The following is a 17,907-nucleotide window of genomic DNA, read 5'->3' on the forward strand; positions in this document are numbered from 1 at the left end:
GTGTTTTGTGTCACACCTGCAAAGGCAAGCTGGTGTCCTCGGGGCCCTGCAAAAGCAGTACAGGTCCTTTGGGTGCTGTTCAGGGTCCTCTGGGGTGCTTCTCCGCAGGAGGATATGAAGAGGCTGTCCCACAGTCTGAAACTCTGAGATGGAGGTGATGAGCAGCTTCTGTGACCAAGGACAGACCTGAGAGTGGCCAGTGCAGCTCCTCGATGGCAGCAGAGTTCCTGGCAGGTGAGACCTGGGGCTCTGAGCACAGACTGTGTGTCATACCCGTGTGGGGATGAGGGCACCTAGGCCAGGCACAGGGCAGCTCCTCACAGGTGGTGGAGCTCTGCTGCCATTCCTGCTGCTCTCCCAGGTGTGGCCTTGGCTCTGCCCATCGTGCTTTGGGTGGTGTGGAAGGAGTGGGAGTAAGAGGATGCCCAGGTCTGGAGACTTTATGGGGACTTGGGGGCTGCAGGATGTGGGTCCTTCCTTGTGCCCAGCCATGGTCCATGTGGTGCCATGTGGTGCAGGGATGTGGGATCCAGGCAGGTGTCCACCCGTGGAGCTGAGCTCCACTGCATTGTCACCAGGTGCTGCAGTCACCAACCAGCAGCACCGTCTGGCTCTGCTGCTCTCCTGCCATGACCAGAGTGTGGAGGGAAAAGGGAAGGGGCCACAGGGCTTCCTTTGGGGCATCCCCCAGTCCCGGGAGCACTAACAGAGTGGGGAGTGGGGGGGGAAGGGGAAAGCTCCACTCCTGGGCTCTGGCAGGAGCTGCAGCGCACCCTCCACTCGGGGCAAGTCAGGGGGAAGAGACTCAAGGAGCAAACAGGGTTTCCATCACACAAGTGCCAGCTCTGCCATGCAGCCCAGACCCCCACACACGGACATGCAGCACGGGAACGCCTGCTGAGCATTCCAGGGGTGCATGGGCCATGCACAGGCTCCACTGCTGCGGGCACAGCGCTGCTCCCTCGGCGGCGGTGTCCCTGGTGCTGTCCCACAGGCCCAGCCATGTCCTCAGGAAAGCAAGCTGGAGCCAGGCTGTCCCTCTGGCAGGGCACCCTCTGGGAAGGACCTGGGCTGTATTCCTGCTCCATGGCAGCTCGGTGGGGCTGGTGTGAGACACTGAGCATCATGGAGCGGCTGGCACTGAATAGGCCACCCACTCTGCATTATGAATTATTTTCAGGGCTCCTGGGGGTTAAGGAAGCTCTGGTGTGGTCTGACTATAGGTGGGGTTGGGGAGGCTGACATGGATAATGCATCAGGTTAATGGTGACTGTTCCTTTGGAGCCCCCACATTGCCCATCCCTTCAGTGCTGTCTGCAGATCCACAGCTCCTGCTCACTCTTGCCTGGGGCATCTCCCACTCCAAGGAGCTTCTCAGCCTCTTTCGTTGTACTCTCTGTTGCATATGGGGCCCATGGGAACAAGGGAACAGGAGATGGGGAGCACAGCCTCCCTCCTTGGGGACTGTGCTCTAAGGATGGAGCTGTGTCATCCTAGGGACTGATCCAAGAGACCCCTACCCTGATGGGACAGGGCTGGACCTGGAGCTGAGTGATCACCAGCTTCAACTCCTGGGTATGGATGTTTCCAGGGTCTGGAAACATCACACAGACCCCCAGTAGTTGCTGATGAATCCCCAAAATATCCAGACCCTTCAAATAGGGCAGGAGAGGTGAATAGCCTTGGGGGCTTATCCATCCTGGATGTCCTGTTTGTCCCCATCCCACTCCTGCCCTCCCTCATGGCCCTGCACCTCTGGCACCCACTGGGCATTTCTGCGTGGCAGCAGCCCCCTCTGCATGGCCCCTGTGTCCCCCAGGCACTGGGAAAGCAGATCCTTACTGTTCCTCCCCCTGGCACAGGGAGGGAGAGGGCTCGCCCTGTCCCCAGCTGTGACAGGAGACGTGTGACCTTGCAAAAGGACATTCCCCACACACGAGCTCCTGAGGTGACTTCTCCATTGCCTCTCCTGTGCCAAGGCAGGATACAATGACCCCATCTTCCCATGAGATGCCTGAGACCCGTGCCCTGATCTTTGGGGCTGACACTGGGCACCTGGGGACAAGGTGAGCCCAAACACCTGTGACCTGTCAGCTTGTGGGGGCACCAGGCATCATGTTTTTGGGACTGGTTGCCCGGGGTCTTGGTTCTGGTGGTGAACTCCTGGTGAACCGAGCACAGGGCCTGCCCCAGGCTCTGGGGATGTTGGTCACACCCCGGTGTCACCCAGTGCCCCTCCAGCCATGCCAGTCGTGGCTGTTGGCTGCTCCCTGCCTGCTCCAAGTCCAGGCCAGGCTGCTGCCCCTGGCCAGTGGTCCCAGGAGCGTCAGAGCGGGAGGGAGCTGGGCAAAAGCTCCTCCTCAAGACAAGATCCCTACCTGGGCGCTGCCTGCGTCGGTCGGCCCGGGGCTGAGGGGCTGGTCCCAGCTCCGCGGGGCACCCGTGTCCTCCCAGCCAAGCGGTGGGGCTGCCCAGCTGCTGGCCAGGCCCGTGCCACCCAGCTGTGCCCACAGCCCTGCGTCAGGCTGTCGAGAAATGGAGGCTCATTACATGGGGGGAAGGAGCAGGGCGGCCTTGAACCCCAGAGCCCAGGGGCTGTTGGGGCTGCCTGCTGGGCTCTGTGCTGCAGCCTGAGGGGAACAGGGCCCTTGGAGGGCTTGGCTGCAGCTTTTTAAACTCAAATGCTTAACTGGTAGGAGCAGGGGTAAAGAAAAAGAAACCAGGCCAAGATCATTTTCCCTGCTGGTGTTCCTGATGCAGTCAGTTCAGCCCCTTGGAAATTTGATTTGCAGCTGGGGCCAGTGAAGTATTGGAAGCCGAGCGTGCTTCAATAATTCATCACTTTTTTAAAGCCTTTAAACCCACTGGGCACAGCCAGGGAAGCCCCTGGCACCTCTGCATTAAAAGGATGTGAGAGATTTACATAGACAGACTGGTCCCCTACTGCCCCCCCATCCAGGCCTGGCTTATTTGTCTTCATTCCTCTCTCTAGGGCACAACCAGGTTCATGTTGCTCCAGTGCCACTTTTGGAACCTGCCACAGACCTGGAGCTGCAGGTGCCAGGGTTTCAAGCCAGCATCAGCCATGCAGGCCATGCAAGCGGGGCTGGCACTGCCCTGCTGCCCCAGCCCTGCCCCACGGGCGAGCAGCGAGGCGCTGCCAGTCCTACCAGTGCTCCGGGGAAGCTGGGCAGAGCGGGGCTGACCGGGCACGCCGGCACATCCTTGCGATGCGTGGAGATAAGGGGTGAGCATTAGTTAGTGCTGCTGACCTTCAGCCCGGGGGCACAGGGGTCTCCACGGGGGCCTGGGCAGCTGTGTCCGGTGAGACGCGGCCCCTCGGCATTCCCGGCCGTGTGGGCACTCAGGGGACACAGCCACGTGGGGCAGCTACATCCCCACCTGCCCAGTAGTGTCCCCCAGCACCTGCAGGGCCTGGGCAGGCATTGGGAACACGTGGGAGGCCTGCAGGAAATGGGATCACATCCAGCACAGGAGGTGGGGTGGCGTGTCCCCTCCACAGTGTCACGGTCCAGCACAGGGACTGGGGGTGCTGGGACCGCAGCTGTGGGAGATGGACCCCATCAGCGCCCGTGTCCCCGCAGGGGGAGCAGGGCTCTGTTCCCATAGCCCTCCCCAGCCCTCTCCTGGCAGTGTGACCCGAGGTGGCAGCTGAATGACCTGGAGATGTTTGATAAGGTCACACGGGTGCCCACCAAGAGGATGTCCCTGAACTCCCGTGCTCCCCTGCAGAGAGAGCACCCCGTATTCCCCCACAGCACCCACCTGCAGGTAGTGGTAGGCCAAGTCCTGGTGGCAGGACTTGGATTTGAGCAAGGCTTTGTCAATGGTGGCGGAGGCCTTCTGGCACACCTCCCGGGCATGGCTGAGCGTCAGCGTGGACCAGGAGCCCCGCTTGATGTAGTTGGAGTCATTGTTGATGGGGATATTGGTGCAAGGGGTGACCTTGAGGTCGTTATTGCTCTTGGAGGATTTCAGCATGTGCTCGCTGATGGTGTTGTAGGCGTGCATGAAGTACTTTGGCTGGCTGTGGTCGGGCTGCCGGCCCAGCGTCATCAGCCCCATGGGGTTGCGGTAGCTGCAGGTGTCGCTGTCCAGGTTGTCATCGGAGCTCCACCAGCCGGAGATGTTGGACCTGGTCCTGCGCTTGGGTTCGGAGGTCTTTGCCCGGTCCTTGCTCTTGCTCCTCCGGTTTTGCTTGGCGTCATCTGCCCCCTTCTTCCCGTTCACGTTGCCCTTGCTGGGGCCCTCCAGAGACTGGGACTTGGCGAAGAGCTTCTGCACGGAGTGCACGAGGTGCCGGATGCGCCCCGGGCTCTCGCTGCGGTGCTTTGCGTCGCTCCGCTGGAACTGGAGGGTGCTGAAGCCGTCCCTGTGGATGGGCAGCTGCTTCTCAAACTGGTCGAGGAGGTTGGCAGGTAGGCGGTTGATCTTGGTGGCTTGGGCATGGCTCGGAAAAGGGTTGTCATCTGGGACCTCGAAGTGGGAGTTGTAATGGATGCGAGGGAAAGTGCTGCTGTTGGAGATCTGGTTGTTGAGTGGAAGGAGACAGTCGCCATGGACGGTGTTCTGGGTTGGGAATCGGGGATCCATGGTGAAGGAGTCGGTGGGGCTGAGGAGATAAGGGTTCCTGTCCTGGGGGGCATAAAGAGAGTCTTGAGGGGAGTCCAGGTTATCGGAGAGATGGCGGCTTCTGTTGTCTCCTAAGCCCTTCATGGTCCCAGTGCTTCCTAGACCATGGCTCAGGGACGGTGTGGCAGAGCCCTCGCAGACCTCCCTGCAGCTGGAGGAAGAGGACAGATGCTGAGAGCCCACTGGGAACCCCTCTGGCAGCCTGCTCCTCACTGGGGGCACATCCCTGTCCCCCTCTGAAAGCAAATGCCACCACGGTTAAGGGACAAAGGAGAGAAGCAGGATGGAAGAGGCAGGAGGAGAAGGGGTGTGAGACCAGGGGCTGGAGAGAGCAGGGCCCAGCAGAGGAGGGGCAGCATTCACGTTCCCACTGCAGATGCAGAGCTCGTGTGCCTCAGTGCCCAGCCACAGGCCGCTTACCAACACTGCTGCTGCTGTTGTGGTGCTGCATGTGGTTATTTAACAGCACTCCCTCCCCAGCAGCGTGACAGAGGCACTGCCAGCAGGTCCCTGCTCTGCCCCATTTGCTCAGGGGGCTGGAGGAAATTCTGCTGCCAAAGCCCAGCAGGTCCTGCTGAGCCCAGGCCGTCTGCAGCCGGGCACCCCAGCTTTGCAGGGTGCCTGGTGTTCCCGAGGTGATGGATCTCAGGGCTGGCACAGCTCCTGCAGCTGTGCTGATGTGACACGATGGCAAACACATCCTCTCCAGCCAGTGCTGCCTTCCTGGCAGGTTCTGCCCTGGAGCATGGTGTGTCAGTAGCTCTGTAAGAGCTGAGGTGTTTCTGAGCACTCAGAGCCTGAGCTGAGAACCTGTTGGCTGCTCAGACAATTCCTTCTGGGCTGCACCTCTCCTGGGGAGCTGTGTCACCTGTGCCACCCTCCCAGCCAGCCTGTCTGTCCCCTCTGCCACAGTCAGGGGCTGGGGCTGGTCCCTTCCTTTCAGCAGGAATGGGATCCCTGTGGGATGCTGGAAAGGCAGCTGGGACAGAGGGATCCCCTGAGGGATCCTCACTGAACATCTCCACACTGGTCTTGCCCCGTCCTTCTTGGTTCGGAGGGATCCTCATCTTTACTGTATTATACAGGGAAAAATGACAAACCTTTTAGATTTGCTTAAAAGAAAAAATCAATGAGCATTTATATGAGTTGAGCTGTCAATCAATAAGTTGATTTTCCATACTTAAAACCTACTTAAAATTACAGAATGTATAAGTGAACTCTTATTTTCTGTTACCTTTTAGTTTAGTTTCTCAGTTCCTTTTTGGTTTAGTTTGAGTGTTACTTAAAAAAGAGAGGGTGACTTTTAACACCTGCAGATGGTATGTCCCTGTGAGGAGCAGAGTTGGCAGTCTGTGCTCCTGGCTTCTCCCTTTCAGCCATGAATTGGTCTCCAGTCTTCTCGAGGGACTTGTCCCCCACATGCAGCTTGGCCAGCAAAGTGGTGTGGGAGCGAAGTCAGTGACAACTGCAGGGTGGCAGGAATCAACAGGCTTGTCTTCCCCACTCAGGGAAAAATGTATTAATAATGAAAAGCAGCCAGAGCTTTAAATAATTGTTTGGAAGCAAAAAAAAAGAGAAGAAAACAGAAAAAGAAGTGGAATTTATTCCATGGCTTGATGGGCTTTGCAGTGTCTAATTCTGTCACTCCTAGTGGGTTGGCAGAGCCAAGCTGGATGTTCTAAAGTTGGTGTGCACAGCCTGGGCTTCCCATCCTGCTCCAGTAGAGACCCCAGTCCCCCCCGCCTGAGCCCTGCTCCCGAGGGTTCTGGCCAGCCTGACCTCAGCCCACCTGCCCTGAGGCACTGCCCCCTGCCCCCTGCCCCCATGGCAGCTGCCCAGAGCTGCTCCCTGGCCATGCCAGGACCCCACATCGGGCTTGTCTGGCCCTGACCTGAGCCCTGGCAGAGGCTGCACGGCCCCATGGAGTGACTCCTCCTCTCCTACTGCTGAGCTGCTCCAGCTGCCTTCAACTCCAGGCCTTGCCCTTCCCTGTGGTCTGGGCTGTGCTGCTCTGGGAGCCGAGATCTGCCCCTCTCCACCATGCACACAGTGGCCAGGCATTTGGGGGATGGGGACATGGCCTGAGCTGGGAAATGTTGATACCAACCCTGAACTTTCTGCCCAAACACCAAATGCAGCCTTAGCCTTGACTGGGGCCCAGGTGCTTCTGGTCCCTGTGGGTGTGATCCTAATTCCTGCTGTGCTCTCCAGCAGCATCAGCCCCCCGGAGTCCCCTGCCCATGGGACCCACTGGGCTGGTGGACCTGGGCTGGTGCTGGCTGCAGGTGCCAGCAGGGAGGCTCAGGATGTGCCAGCCGGCATCCACAGTGCTCACAGAGTGGTGACAGAGAACCCCAGGTGATGTTCCCAGAGGAAACCCTCCAGGCAGAGGGGAAGGATGGGGTGTAGGACAGGCTCCAGGCTGAGCTATTGATCTGATTTCCAGATGGCTTTGGATGGCCAAGCTCCACCTGCACACCTTGGAGGGGAATCCCTGCAGGAGGCAGAAGCTCAAATCTGCCCAGAACACCACCCTGAAGTGCCCAGGCTCAGCTCTGCCTGCCCACAATTGTGACCCCTGGTCACAATTTCTTTCTTCCTTTCTTCCTTTCTTCCTTTCTTCCTTTCTTCCTTTCTTCCTTTCTTCCTTTCTTCCTTTCTTCCTTTCTTCCTTCCTTCCTTCCTGGAAGAGGTCAGCCCAGGGTCATTGCAGAAGGTCACAGCAAGGGCTGCCAGGGTCAGGACAGGACCCCTGAGCCCATGGAAAGGGACTGGTTTCACCCCATTACCTCTGTTCCCCTCAGCCTGTTTTCTCAAGACTGCCCTTGCTGTTCTCAGTGGCTCTGCTGATACTCAGAGGGGATGAACTGACCTGAGCTGAGCTGATTTATGGCACTTTTGTGTGTACCTGATCCCAGCCAGAGGCAGCTTCTTGGGCTTGGTTCACAGCCTGTGGGTTTGGATGGGCTGCATCCAGCAGCACCTCCAGAAGCTCCAGACACCAGGCAGGGGTTGCAGTCACAGAACAAAATTCCTGAGTGGTTTGGGATGGAGGGCCCAACCTCCAGCCTATCCTGCAACCTCCTTAAAGCCTACCCAGTTCCATCCCCTGCCATGGGCAGGGACACTTTCCACTAGAGCTGGAAGGTTGCTCCAAGCCCCAACCAACCTGGCCTTGGACACTTCCAGCCATGGTCTCCAGCCATGTCAGGGACCACTGGCTGTGATCAGCTTCTGTGCTGGGGCTCTGCACCACAGGGGAATTGGGCAAACCCATCATGCCCCCTCCTCTTTAACTTCTGGGGTGGACATGGATTTCAGGAGATGCTGCACTATTTCTATTGTCTTAAATGCTACAAATCCATCTTAGACCAGCTTATCCTGAGGGCAGAGAGAAGGCAGAGAACAGGGCAGACTCCCTGCCCTCTCTCAGCAAGGAGGGGGCAGCAGGAGGAGCCTCTCAGCCTCACCCCACTGCTCTCTGCTCCCATCTGTTCCAGGATCTCTCTTTGCAGCTGGCTGGCATTTGCCAGCCCAATCTGTGGCAGAGGCCCTGGGAAGGCTCAGCCCTTCTCACCAAGCCTGGCAATCCCAGGGAGCTCTGAGAGCACCCCACACTCACCCAGATTTCTGCTCCTTGCACGTGCACCTTGGGACTTTAGCCAGAAGTGTTCTACAGGTGTGTGGATGTGGCACTTGGGGACATGGTTTAGTGGTGAATGTGGTAGTGCTGGGTCAATGGTTGGACTCCAGGAAGGCTTTTCCAGCCTCACTGATTCCATGGGGGCACACACAGCTCCATGTGGCTGTGGGGTGTGTGTGACACGGTGCTGTGTGTGACATGTGGTGGATGCCCAGGTGTTTGGGATGTGGAGGTGTGCACCTGTGGCTGGGGTGCCCTGGGTGTTACAGGGCTCGTGCAGAACCAGGGAGTGCTGGGCTGGGAGCTCATTTCACCCTCCATGGGCAGCTCTGTGCTGCCTCCCCCCTGCCCTTTGCCCTGCCCTTGGCACACATGTGCCATGCAAGGACTCCCTGTCCCCTCCCTGGCCACCCATGGCTGCCACAGCTGAGCAATGCCTTGACCCAGAAAAGAGCACTTGAAGAGCTCTCCAAGTGGTGCTGAGGCCCTGGCACAGACAGCTGTGGCTGCCCCTGGATCCCTGGCAGTGCCCAAGGCCAGGCTGGATGGGGCTGGGAGCAGCCTGGGATAGTGGGAGGTGTCCCTGCCATGGCACTGGATGGGCTTCAAGGTCCCTTCCAACCCAAACCATTCCAGAATTCTCTGCTTCCCTGATTCCATGTATGACTGAGGCAGGGCTGGCTGGAAAGGGCCAGGAGCCACTTGGGTGATGCTCAGGAGAAGCTGGCAGCACGTCAGGAGGAGCAGCAGCTCCTCCCAGTAAATCCAGTAAAATGGGATTGCTCAGAGCACACATCCTCCAGGAAGATGCCAGCCCTGGGCTGATGGGGCTGGGGGCACCCTTTGGGGTCAGCTGGTCCTGCCCTCTGCCCATCAGCTCTTCCAGGGCTCCACATCCCCCAGGCTCCCACACAAATCCCAGCCCAGCCATCCAGGCCAGCTGCAAACACAGAGGTGGCTTTATATCTGGAACCAGCAGCACAATAATGACGGGCTGGAATCGGCAGAGATGATTTACAACCTGCAGGGGGAAAATGCCTCCCCTCTCTGGGCTGCAAGGAGCTGAAAGGATTTGTGTGCTGTGGTGCAGGTGACGTGGGGCTGCCCACACGCTCGGAGCCAAACGCTCCCTGAGTTAGCAGGAGCTCTGGATGTGGAGCTGGCTGCCAGAGCCCTGCATTAATGATGATTCAGAGTTCACAATCTGATCGTGGCCGATAAAAATAGCTAGCTCCTGCTTGGAACAATTCATTACACAACACACCCTGCTCCCGGGGTGCTCCCACCGCTGGCTCGGCAGCTCCGCCTTGGGGCAGAGCCCATCCCCAGGGATGAGCAGAAGAGTTCTCTGCCCATCCTGGGGGTCCTGAGCAGAGTTAATGCCACCCACCGTGACAGTGTCACCAGGAACACCGAGCACTGCACAGCGATGGAGGGGACTTCCAGCAAGCCAAGTGTGTCACCTCTTTGGGATCCCTCCTTAGGAGACAGGGAATCCTCTAAAGGGCCGCTCTGCCCATCCCCTAAGGGTGTCTCAGGGGTTCATCCAGGCCATCCTCACCACCCTGCCAGGTGAAACACACCCAGTGCCAGCCTGAGCTCGGCACTCTGATCCCTCAGCTGCATCCCTCGGGAACGATTTCCCTACATCCCTCCTCATGTGGGAGCAAATGGTGGTGCCCTTGGAATGTGGGATCTGCACACAGCTCCTGAGGCCCCATAACAGCTGGACACCAGTGGTCTCTGCTTGTTCTTCAGGCCAAGGGGTGTCTCTGACCACTGATGCCCACTGGGGTGATGAGAGGGATGGGATCTTACTGGCACCATCCCAAAATAACAAGGAGTAATTTATCTTAAGAGCTCTAAAGAGCTCTTTCTGTTTTTTTGTTTTTTTTTTCTTTTTATCTACCAGCAAAACCAAATGCTGTAAAAGTCAAAGGCTGTGATATGACAAAGATTTTTGACTTTCAGGTGTTGTCTAAGATGGAGGAGGAGATGAACTCCTGAGAGAGACAGAACTTATTTCCATGCAGATGTCACTGCATCAACTCTCCAGGGAGCAAAACCCCAGAAATTCTGCAACCTATTTGTCCATCCCTAAATAGAAGTTTCTCAAAGTTCTCCATGAGATGGGATTTGCTCTGAATCAGGAAATGCAAAGCATTAAGTAGGTCAAATGAGACAAATGAGGCAGATAAGAAAGGGAAATTTCAGGAAGAGAGGAGGACAGCTGATGAGGTGGCTGGAGTGGAAGGACCAGGGCAGGGAGCTGGATTGTTGTCTTTGAAACCCACCTGCAGCCTCTGCTGCCTTGCAGAGCACTTGGGGCACCTGCTGGTGACCACATGGGGCATGTTCCAGCTTGCCTGGGAAAGCAGCTAATGAGAACATTCTGGCCCAAAGCTGACCTGTTCTGGCCAGTGCTGTTCAAGGGGTCTGGAGGGGGTGAGGGATTGTCTGTACAGCCCCCATGGAGTGAGCGTGGGATGCAATGCCCTGAGCACGGCTGCCCTTCACCTGCCCCTGTCCTGACTCCCAGGTTTGGAGCTGTCCACCCTGGCACTGAGAACTCGTCACCCAGACAGCGGCAGAGGCTCTGCTTGGCCTCCTGTGCTGCCACCCTGCCCAAACCCCATCTGAGTCCTCCTGCCTCTCTGTGCTGCCAGAGCCATCAGCAGCCCCAGGACCATCAGTGCCCCTCCCAGAGCACAAAGACCACGCTGAGGAGGAGGAACTTCAGCCTGGAGAGGAGGAGGCTGAGGTCAAACTTCATTGGAGTCTTCACTAGGGGAAGGTGCTGAGCTCTGCTCTGTGTGACAGGACAGGGAAGGGCTGGAGCTGGACCAGGGCAGGCTCAGGCTGGATCTCAGGGAAAGGTTCCTCATCCAGAGGTGCTGGCACTGCCCAGGCTCCCCAGGGAATGGGCATGGCTCCGAGGCTGCCAGAGCTCCAGGAGAGCTTGGACAGCACTGCCAGGGATGCCCAGGGTGGGATGTTGGGGTGTCTGGGCAGGGCCAGGGGTTGCACTCAATGATCCCTGTGAGTCTCTTCCAGCTCAGCACATTTCATGATTCTGTCTCTGGATGGCCGTGGCTGTCACTGCTGCACCACCAGCTGAGCAAGGACGTTTCTCTGCTCCAGGGGAAATGTTCCCATTGCCTGAATGTCCACATGAAGCCAGGCAGGGCCCTGCCTGCATTCAGGATGCAGGGTGGAGATGCTCTTGGCACTGGGTTTGCTCAGCGCCTCAAACAAAGCAGCTCCTGTTGCCTGGGGGTCCCGGGGAGAAGAGGAGCAGGTGGGAAAAGCCAGCAGCTCCCTGAGGCATCCCTTCGGAGCCCAGGCTGGGCCCGTGCGCAGCTCCCGCGTGCTCGGAGCTCGGGAACACTTCCTTTGTCTCAAAGTGGGTCAGGCGGAGGCGTGATGTTACTATAGCAATGGGCATGAGATTTCATAACTTTATTTTGCGAGGGGCGTGTTGCAGGATTCGCCAGGAGACGGAGGGAGGGTTGGCATTGAATCACCCTGCCAGCCTCCCTTCCCCAGCCTGCTCCTGCAGGAGCTCCGCTGCCCCTTGCCCACGAGCACCGAGCTGGGTCTGTCCCCCCCAGCCCCTGTGGGAGTCCCAAAGCCACCCCTGGGCCATCCTGTACCTGTCACAGCTTGCTGGGCTCTAGGCCACACTCAGCATCCCGTGCACCGTGTGTCCCTCTGGGCTCCAGGGCTGTCCCTCATGAAGACCTGCAGGGAGAGAGAAAAGGGGACATGTCCTCACAGGGATCAGAGAGGCGTCTTCCTGACAAACACCCCCGACCACAACCCTTGCTACAAACACTTGCCAGCTCTGCTGATACCCAGGCTGTGTCCAGCAAAGGGCAGGTGAAGAGAGTGAGGCAGAGGCGCTGCCCACAGGACAGGGGAAGGTGTGGGAGCGGGTCCCGTATCCCCTGGGTGTCACATGGACTGAGAGGATGAGCTGGAGATCAGCCAGCTGAGGAGAACATCCAAAATGCTCCTTGCTGGGGGCTCAGGGCTTGCAGAGCCCCTTTATGGGAAAGTGCTCTTGGTCTTTCCTTCCCTTGCTTCTTTATCATGGACTATCCCCCTGCAGTCTGTGGCCATGCCAGGAGCTGCTGGTCCCCTCTGAGCCCAGCCCGGGGAGGCAGGAAGGACAATCCTGGGGACAAAACCCTTCCTGGGGTGGCAGATGGCAGCTCTGGTGTTCCCCTTGCTGTGTCCCAGCACTGCACCTGCCAGAACCTGCTCTGACTCACCTCCAGTGCTGCTCATGGCAGCTCCCACCACACCTCTCCCATCTGGTCACTAGGTGCTACTGTGCTGCAGTTAAAGCCTGGGGCTTCCTCCTTCCCTGCCACCCAACCACGCTGCAAACCACGGGAAAAACGCTCCCTCTGTGAAAAACCAGGTAAATAAATATGGGGAAAAAAACCCCAAATCCCCCTGACCCCACAGAGAACACAGCCTGAGTTATCTAATCCGTGGTGCTGGGGTTTGCATTGGTGAACGGCCCAGGCTGGTCTGTGTGCACACACGGCCTGTCCTGCACTGGGAGCTGCTGGGGTAAACTGGGAAACTCCTGCTGCAGGGAAGCAAGGAATGGGAATGGCATGGGAACCAAAAGAGGAGTCAGCCTTCCTAGGATGGATTTTTTCATTCCTAGTTGAATGGAGGAGGCCATCTGGGTTTGTGAAGGTCTATGAGAGCTCAGAGAGGGGTGAAAATAGGCGAAGCCCAGTTTCTCTGCTCAGATGGGAGGCTGGGACAAGGATAGAAACCTTGGCAATTTTTCTAGGAAACCCAGATCCAGGTGCTGGGCTTGACTCCCACCCTGCTGATGCAGAAGATGACCAAACTGGTGCCCAAAGATGAGGCAGCACCTCTTTGTCCCCAGGATGGAGAGGTGGGCACTGCAGAGCCCCTGAGACCCCACTGTGCCACCTGCCACCACCCAGCCAGAGGGGCTTTTCCTGCCTGGGGGTTGCACACATCCTGGGTGCCTGGTGGGGTGTGGCAGAGGCACTGTGCTCCCCTCAGACATGTCCTGCTGCCCTCCTAGAACGGTCCCAGGGAGCCAGAAACAGGAGAGATGGAGAGGCACAGTGCAGGCAGAGAATAAGAGGACTGTGTTCACTCCAAGACCCTCATGGGGAGTATCCCAACAGACAAAGGGATGGAAAGCTTGGGAAGATGAGCAGACTGGCCTCCTAAACTGGGTACAAACCCTCACCACCTTCCCACTATCTCCATGGCACTGCAGAGGGAATTGCTAAAGCAAAGGGACGTGTCCTGGGACAGCCAGGCAAGGCATTCACATCTGTCCCCACAGCTCACTTGTCTTCTGCACCAGAACATCCCTTTCTGGAGTTTCCTGCTGGTGCTGGGCTGTGAAGTCAGAGCCTGAGGCTGAGACAGAGGCGAAGCTCATGTGGCTTCACTTAGCCTGGGAGGCCTCTGTTGTGGCTCAAGGGACACCTCCCCACCCAAACCCAGACATTCCTGGGCTCAGGGGTGTCCCTGAGGTGGCAGGTCACTGCACTGGGACTGTGCCAGCATGAGCTATGGCAGGGCCAGGTGCCAATGACTGCCCTGCACAGTCACTGCACTGGCACTACCCAGCCCTCCCTGTGGGAAAGGGAATTCCAGCACTGGGAGCTGTGTTAGGTTTGAGCCTGTGATCCAGACAGCAGAGCCACCAGCACAGCCAGGATCCACAGCCAGTGCTGCCTCCAGTGTCAGCACCCACCTGACTCTGTCACCCACTGCTATCCTGCTCTAATGCCACCAGTGCTGGGATGGAGGGCAGCACTGCTGGAACCACTGATGGCCACCGTGGAAGCCACCAGCATCTTCTAGGAATGTCCCCAGCCCCTCCTGCTGCACAGGTAGCACCACAAGCAGCCAGCACCCTGTAGCAGCAGTGGGAGCTGTTGGGATGGAAGCCCTGCCCAGTGCTGGTGTCACCTGTCACCTCTGTGTGTGTCACCAGCGCTCTCAGGGTGCCTCGGGCCCCGGGAACAGCCCAGTCCTGGCATCCCCTGCCACATCCAACGGGTGGGAGAAACAGTGCCTGGGTGCCAGGCTTCCCCTCACCCAGCAGGCTCCTCCAACCAAACAAGGTCATTGAAGCTGTGGAGGAAGAAGCATTTTGGTGTGGAACGCTGTTTTTCCCTTTGCGTGCTGTTCTTGCTGAAAGAAAATGGCACCATAATTGCTTTTAATTAATATCAGCATCAGCGCCCGAGGAAATGCAAATGAACAATTGTGTCAGCAGCACAGCCCTGATGTTAGAGCCCAGCCAGACACCCCCACTGTCCCCCTCTTCCTGCCATTCTCAGGAGCGGGGTGCTCACGGCTGTGGTGTGAGGGGGTGGATGGAAGCTGATGCCTGGAGGGACAGGAGAGGTGCTGGAAGCTCAGGGAAGGGGACTGCAGACCAGTGGAAGGGTGGGGGAGCAGGGGCCAAGCTGGGGCCGTGATTTTCCAGGCAATGAGGGCACAGGATGCCAGAGGAAGCAGCCAAGGGTCCATCCAGGACCCTTCTCTGCCCAGGGGTGTCTGATGAACTGAAGACCCTTCAAGATGATTTTGGTGAACGGGGTCTCAGATGCTCTGCAGCCAAGCCTCACTGGAGAATCAGCTGGTGATTATTGTCCTCTTGGTCTAAGGGAGGAGGCCACAACCTGTCCTGCTGCAGCCTGGCTGGTTCTGTGTGGCTGGAGAACGCCTTGAAGGGATGGATCTGGTGCTCCCAATCCCACCTCAGAGACTGGTGATGAAACATGAAGCATCGGTGTCTGCTGGGCCTCCTGAGGAAGGCGATGAGGTTTTCAGATGAGGAGGGCAGGCTGGTCCTTCCCCTCCTGCCGCTCCAGGTGTGGTCACAGCTGGAGCAGAGCAAGGCCAGCAGAGCTGGGGAGGTGCAGGTGGTGCTGGGATCTAATTCCAGGGAAAATCCTGTGGAATGTTACAGGCTCAAACAGCATTTTTGGCTGGTTCTGTGAGAAGAGAGGTCCCTCCCAGGCTGGGCTGTCACCTCCTGCTCCTTCCTGCTTCTCCTCCAGACTTGGAAGAGCCTCAGCAAACCACCCACGGCTGCTTTTGGTAAACCTGAGAGGAGATGAAGGCCTCGTTCCAGGGAACAAGCACGGTGACGTGGCAGCCAGCCCAGTGCTGGATGGAGGCTGTGAGTCCCTGTGAGAGCCCAGGAGCACAGCAGGGATGGGGGGATGAGCAGGACTGGCACAGGGGCACAGGGGGAAGGGTGAGGAGCAGAGCATGGCACATGGCAAGGGCTGCTGAACACAGGGCTCCTTCCTCCTGCTCTCATCCCCTCCTGCTCTCATCCCCACACTGAAGCCCCTCTAACACTTGGATTTACAGACTGTAAGATAAGGCACAGACATTGCCAGCCCTTCTGAAACAGCTCATAAACTCCATTGTGTGCAAATGCAGCAAGAGAACTAATGAAAATAAATACATGTGTGCTCTTGGACCTCTAATCTCTGCTCTGTTTCTCTGGGTAAAACAAATGCATTGAGCTCATTTGGGTGTCCCAGGAAGAATCACCTGCTACATGGAGGATGTTTGGGGGCCAAGCTGAGAGCAGCACCTCCAGGGAAGGACCAGAGGCTGCTGTGGAGAGGGGAGAGCACAGGTGAGATGTGGCTGAGCACATGGGAGATTTGTAGACAGGACTGAGATCCTCCTGAGGAGGCAGGGAAGGAAAAATCTGTTTGTGAAAACACCCAAGGGAACAATTGAGCAAAGGTGGGAAGAGTGGGAAGTCCTGCTGAGCTGTGAGGAAGGTGCTCCCCTCCCCAAGCCCAGAAGGCTCCCACACAGATGCCTCGTCAGCAGGGTCCTGTTGGGGCAGGGGAGCAGGGAAATGAGGTCACAGCACATGGAATGGGCTGCTCCTGTCCCTGCTCTCCTGACAGGAGCGTGTCCCGAGCACAAGGACATCACGCACTGATCCTGCCGAAGATGGAAACTGAAGTCAGCAGGAAGCTGAGGGAAAGATCCACCCTCACAACTCCCAGAGGTCAAACCCACATCACTGTCAACTGAGAGGAGCCTTGGGGACAGAGTGGGGACCTGTCAGTGGCACTCTATACACAGAGGGACCTGCCAGACCTTGGAGGCATCTCCTAAAGGAGAAAGACTTTGGAGATACTGACTTGGAGTGCCTGAAATCTGTTTCATTTGAAGGAAACACCACCCTCCCTTCTGGTAAGATATTAAATTTGATGCCACCAGTTTACTAAATAAACACAGAGATAACCTCTGCTCTACTCAGCTGGTTCAGATTAGGTATTAGACAAAACTGTTTCACTGCAAGAGTGGTCAGGCACAGGAATGAGTTGCAGGGAGGTGGTGTGGAACTGTTCAAGAGCCACCGGTGTGGCACACAGGGATGTGGTTTAGGGGTGGCTGTGGTGGGACCAGGCTGATGGTTGGACTTGGTGATCTTGAAGGTCTCTCCCAGGCTTGAGGACTGTGTGAGATGGAAGCGTGGCCAGGCCAGCAGCCCTGCAGGGCAGGGGAGGGGGGGGATTACCTGCTCTTGGCATGGGAACAGCAGCAAACAGCCCCGAGAGTCCCGGTGTAGGAACGGGGGAAGGAGCTGGATGGAGCAGAGCTGAGCCTCTCCTCCAGGCAGGGAGAGAACTGTGCCCCCAGCACGAGGACAGATGCTCCTGCTGAGGGACCCCAGTGGGGTGGCACATCATCCCCTCAGGGCCCATCAGGGGTGTTTGTAAAGCTGGGCAGCCTGGCATTGTGAGCAGGGATTCATCCCGTGGACAGGAGCTCCCTGTGACAGGGCAGGGCACACCTGAGGCTCTGCAGGCACCTGTGAGACGCTTCCTGTGGTGGAGGACTTTCCTCTGAGGGCATGGGGGTGTGGGACAGACCCAACAGGACCTCAGACAGTGAGGGAGAACAAGCAGGAGGGACTGGGAGCCTTCACCTGCATGGCATCGTGATGTGGAGAATAAAACTGGTCCAGACAAAGGACTTGAAAGAAGAAATTCTCTAAGTGCCTTCCCAGCAATGCCAGTGAGCCTGGATAACACACTCTGCTCACATATGGACATGGACCTGACCTAGTTGTGCTCCCGAAATCTGACTGGGAGTGTCACAAAACTGGAGTGCTAAAACCAGCAAATGTTAAATCCAATAACTTCAGGGAGGAATGAGGGTGCAAAGGGACATCAGATGTCACGGCAGGCAAGGTCAGCATTTTGAGTCATACCCACCTGCAAAGCTCTCAGATCTCTTCCAGCAGAGGCAGAAGAAGGTGAAGAATGCACAGGGCCTTCCCCAGTGGGGCAGCTGCTCTGCCAGCAGCTTTGTGATCCGCAGGGAAAACACGGTCCCTGGCTATGGGAGAGACTTGTGCTGAGCACTGCACGCCAGTATGAGCCCAGGATGGATGTGCAGGACACTGTGGCTCAACAGCTGGACACATCTGTACAGAATCGTGGCTAAAGTGAGACCCTGCCCCAGTCAGGGAAGGCAGAGGAGCAGGGCCTGTGTGTGGCACCCACGGTGTCCTACAGGAAGAGAGAGTCACTTTGTGGCAGCTCAGT

The 17,907-nt window shown here is 57.6% G+C and overlaps 1 protein-coding gene across 4 annotated transcripts in view; it reads right to left on the reverse strand.

The window, feature by feature from the left end:
• The window catches only part of DLGAP4 (DLG associated protein 4), a 149,791-nt gene that overhangs the window by 57,705 nt on the left and 74,179 nt on the right, over nt 1–17,907 (reverse strand). The window contains exons 3-5 of one of the 4 annotated variants that reach the window (XM_088064658.1): nt 11,950–12,037; nt 3,787–4,804; nt 2,379–2,525 (exon numbers count right to left, since the gene is read on the reverse strand). In XM_088064658.1, coding sequence (XP_087920784.1) covers nt 2,379–2,525; nt 3,787–4,737 — 1,098 coding nt within the window. In that variant the 5' untranslated portion in view covers nt 4,738–4,804; nt 11,950–12,037. Of the gene's footprint in view, nt 1–2,378; nt 2,526–3,170; nt 3,225–3,786; nt 4,805–11,949; nt 12,038–17,907 lie in introns of all 4 variants that reach the window. The other 3 variants (XM_088064659.1, XM_088064660.1, XM_088064661.1) reach the window with 3 other exon arrangements.

This window comes from Pseudopodoces humilis, chromosome 19 (assembly GCF_049639895.1).
Source record: "Pseudopodoces humilis isolate 2021_Gansu_Grassland_sample_001 chromosome 19, ASM4963989v1, whole genome shotgun sequence".
Taxonomy (NCBI): Eukaryota; Metazoa; Chordata; class Aves; order Passeriformes; family Paridae; genus Pseudopodoces; species Pseudopodoces humilis.